The sequence below is a fragment of the Benincasa hispida genome, chromosome 10 (genome assembly GCF_009727055.1).
Source record: "Benincasa hispida cultivar B227 chromosome 10, ASM972705v1, whole genome shotgun sequence".
In the NCBI taxonomy this organism is placed as follows: Eukaryota; Viridiplantae; Streptophyta; class Magnoliopsida; order Cucurbitales; family Cucurbitaceae; genus Benincasa; species Benincasa hispida.
Window position 1 is genome coordinate 19,408,584 of NC_052358.1, and position 4,174 is coordinate 19,412,757.

The following is a 4,174-nucleotide window of genomic DNA, read 5'->3' on the forward strand; positions in this document are numbered from 1 at the left end:
AAACCCATAACCTCTTAACCCTTCATCAAAAATGATTTACCACTAAGTCAACTCATGATGGTTTTTACTTAAAAGATGAGTCATGGTAATAAATTAAAAAAAATGCTTAATTTTAAAAAAACCAAATAGTTACAAAAACACGCTGAGTTGTTTTAATAATTTCAACACAGACCCATGTTTCTCAAAAAAAAAAATGAAAAGAGAAATATTAGCAAACAATCCACATGGGCCACTATAATAAGAAGAAAGAAAGAGCATGAAACGCACCTGGCGAAGAACATCCAAACACTTTGTGCCAGTGATACAAGCCCTGGTCATAAACAGGAGAGGATTCATGAAAATAAAGTATAACCATATAATAATGATAATTGAGCTCCATTCCCCCAATAAAAATTGATAAACTTTGGGACTAAATTTTACAAACTCCTTCCACACAAACCAAATGGCTTAATGTTGAACTTGAAAAGAGATGGAGATACACAGGAGATGAAATCTCTATTACAGAGTAATTGATAAAAGTTTGGGCTCAAATACTTTTCCATTTATCCACACACATGCAAGATGCCGCTCATGCATTCATCCAGCACCAACAAAATAAAAACTGAAAATTCAGAATTTCAGTAGGTGACAGATAAAATGCTTTCACAGATAACCACCCCTCAGGGCAAGCACTAGATGGAGAACAGAACCACCCTCAATGTTATAGTCTTTAGCCGTTTTGTCATCACCAAGCTGTTTACCAGCATAAATGAGCCTGCAAAAAGCAGAGTACAATAGAATTCGTTAAAATAAGCACAGTGAATTCGAGTGATAACAAATCCTGCTAACCTGGTTAATCAATAACAAATCTCCTTTACAGTTCATAGATGACCAACCACATGAAATAGAAGAAATAATTTTGATGGAATTCAGAATTGTTGACTCGCTAATTCCCATTACATGGAAGCCAACTAGGGAAAGCCTACAAATCATGGACACTTAAACTTAAGTAACTTGATACAAGTCTAGCAAACTATCGATTGTTAGGCACCTATGCATTACTGCATTAGACCTTCGGAAATCAATTACTTACATTTTAAATTCAGATAATTGAACTTGAACAATGGAGTCGGTTTTCCAACTATGTGAAACTAACAAAAGTCTGTCAGTCTATATCAGGATCCTGAATCAACAGCTTCAATACTATTTTACATGAAGATGGGATTGAAAAGGAAAACAATTTAAAAAAAAAAACTATTTTACATGAAATTTTTGCTTTGAATTCCCATTTCTCAAGTGATTTTAAGGTTATTGGAAAATATGCTGGTTGCTCTTAGGTTTCTTTTATAAACCTTCATTATAAGACATTACCTAGCTGGGTAGAGTATTGTAAATCTTACATCTTCCTTTATATCTTATTATAAATGTACATTTCAATATTGAGAATAAAACTTCAAATACCTGAAGCATGTCAAAATACAACATACATACAAAATACTTAATAGGCATGTCCTGTCTTCTATTTTTAAGAGATGGATCCTTCGACCTTAGGAAAGGGAAATAGATATCTAATCCACTAAACTCTTCTCAAATTAGCAATAGATATGTCCTTAAATTGTTTGTTTTATGTCAGGACATTTTTAAATAAAACTTAAGTATGAAACAAATGTTGGAATCTAAAATCCACCAACTTTATTATTTCTTTCCAATCAAGTGCTAATGAATCCTGTGCTAAGTATAGGCAAGCTCCACACCAGATTGCATTCTTAAATAGAGAGGCACAATGACATATTTGAGGGAGATTAAACAAGTTACAAACATACACATATGCGTAAAGAAAGATATAGTCATTGTAGTTCAGGTAATTGGTGAAGAAGGTAAATGAATACCTTTGCTGTACAGGGGGAATCCCTTCTTTCTCCTCAACCCGCTCCTTGATACGATCAATTGTGTCAGTTGGCTCAATGTCAATCTCAATTTCCTTCCCGGTCAGAGTCTTGACCTTAATCATAGTCCCACCCCTAAGCCTCAAGACCAAGTGAAGGGTTGACTCCTTTTGAATGTTATAATCTGCAAGCGTTCGACCATCTTCCAATTGCTTACCAGCAAAAATTAGTCTCTGCTGATCGGGAGGAATACCTTCCTTGTCCTGCATAAAAACAAACCAATAAAACCAATGGCCTAACCTCCCCTGTTTGAAGCTAGAAGAAATACGCATTTCAAAATTCAAAATAATATTATTAACAAAAAAGGCCCGCTGGAATCAAATTGCCACATCAGTTTATGCTTGCAAAATAATTTTATTGATAAAGTGAAGTGGCAAGAATATAAAAATACACCTGAAAACAAAATCAAGCCATGGAAGAAGCTAAAATATGATAAACAAACATACGATAACAATAAGCATAAACTTAAACACCGCAAACATGATTTTAAAAAGAAAACCTACACCAACAGTCCAACTTAACATGTCTGCGAAACGCAACAAATCAAGAAAAATGAAATCACTAACGCTAATTTCTTGATCCTTCGTCCATTGGTTCATGCAATGACACAAAATCCATAGTAAACACATATTAGTGAGAACTGATGAAAAAATCAGAGTTTCCATAGCATCTCCTCTACGACTAAGACATAGATAAAGCAAGAACTTCCAAACGGCGAAGGAATCTCCAAGTAATCAGACTAAACATAAATCAAAAGCCATAAACATAAACCAGGGCCAAAGAAGAAGCAAAATTCAACAGCCTACACCAAAATAACTTGCGGGAGAAATGAATTAATTGAAAAGGTAATAGAACAGAAGGAAATCAGAAAATAAAGACCTGGATCTTGGCTTTGACGTTATCGATGGTATCACTGCTCTCAACTTCGAGCGTGATCGTCTTCCCAGTTAGGGTTTTGACAAAGATCTGCATCGCTTTTCCTTTTCTTCCGACGTTCTTTGTAACAGAGCGAGAGAATAAATTGACGAAGATAACGAATGGAGAATTGAAAGCCTAAAGAAATTTGGGCTAAATGCCTCTACTACTAATACTCTCATTCCCGCCTGCTTTTATATTTAAGATAAATGCCTTCATATTTTACCAAATTACCCCCTTCAACTTTTTTATTTTATTTTATTTTATTTTCGCCCTTTTCAACTCCAAATGGATGTTTAGGCACCCATTCAAAACGGTTAAACGGACTATAATAGTTTACCCAGTGTTTGTTAAAAAAATAGGCTATTAGAAAATTACATCTACCTCTAACAACTACCTTCAATGACTATTTTTGGTGGCCAACTCCAGTGAATGCCTCCGACATCACCTATGCAATTTACCTCCAACGACCAACTTCGACGATTAGTTCATAGTGTTTAATATTCTTTTATAATAAACTTGTGTATAAAAATACTTTTGAGAAAATATAACCAAATACATGAGTGCTTTTAATTTTAAACAAGTTTTTATGAAAAAATGATTAGATGAAAATGACTTTTCAAAAAATATTTTTCTTAGTCAATTTAAACATGTCATAATATATAACCAGTTTCATGGGTCTCGTCAAAGTTTAAAACAAAAAAAAATTGTGTGTATGTGAAAAAAAAAAAGTCATTTATAAAATTGAGTTAGAAAATAAAATAAGAAATCTCTCGATGAATCTTTTACCTACTCAAAAAAATAAGTTTGGTCCACCTTTCGGTTTGAACTACTTTTGAGTGATGACCTGCCATCGTTTTTTTTTTTTTAATTATGTATCAAAGTTAACAATATTTTTTTGTGTATAAACGTAATGATGACTTATACTTAGCAACTATCACGCTTAGATGTATTTTTTTGTGCAATATTATGAAGTTAGAGAATTAATTGCTTTTGTGCACATCCAAATATGGAGTTTTCTTATAGAAATTTTTAATATAATCTCACATAGTTTGTGCATGTTCAATGGTGTCGATAAAATTTTTGAACTGATCGATGGTATTGAATAAACTCATTTTTGTTAAAAGTCTATAAATTAGTCAATAAATTAGTACAAACAAATTCGAGAGCCAAAAATTGAACTATTTATTTAAATTTATGGTTCAATTTGATGAAATGAGAAGTTTAAAGTCGAAAATGTATAATCGGGCAAATTTAAGGTTAAATTTATATTTTCTTTTTTTCACAACTAATTTACCTCATCATTCATTTATTTAAAACTAAACTTGGGATGA

General features: G+C 32.6%; 1 protein-coding gene across 1 annotated transcript; it reads right to left on the reverse strand.

The window, feature by feature from the left end:
• Positions 1-359: 359 nt before the first annotated feature.
• LOC120087631 (ubiquitin-NEDD8-like protein RUB1) lies at positions 360-3,006 on the reverse strand. Its single transcript, XM_039044470.1, has 3 exons — positions 2,805-3,006; positions 1,869-2,128; positions 360-754 (listed from the first exon to the last, which is right to left on the reverse strand). The coding sequence occupies exons 1-3, from the start codon at positions 2,895-2,897 to the stop codon at positions 643-645; spliced, it is 465 nt and encodes a 154-aa protein (XP_038900398.1). The 5' UTR covers positions 2,898-3,006; the 3' UTR covers positions 360-642.
• Positions 3,007-4,174: the final 1,168 nt, after the last annotated feature.

Coding starts and splice junctions, on each gene's coding strand:
- LOC120087631 (XM_039044470.1), bottom strand. CDS start 2,897: ATGCAGATCTTTGTCAAAACCCTAACTGGGAAGACGATCACGCTCGAA. Junction 2,129..2,804: donor ACGTCAAAGCCAAGATCCAG/GTCTTTATTTTC, acceptor GTTTTTATGCAG/GACAAGGAAGGTATTCCTCC. Junction 755..1,868: donor ATTCCCCCTGTACAGCAAAG/GTATTCATTTAC, acceptor TGCTTTTTGCAG/GCTCATTTATGCTGGTAAAC.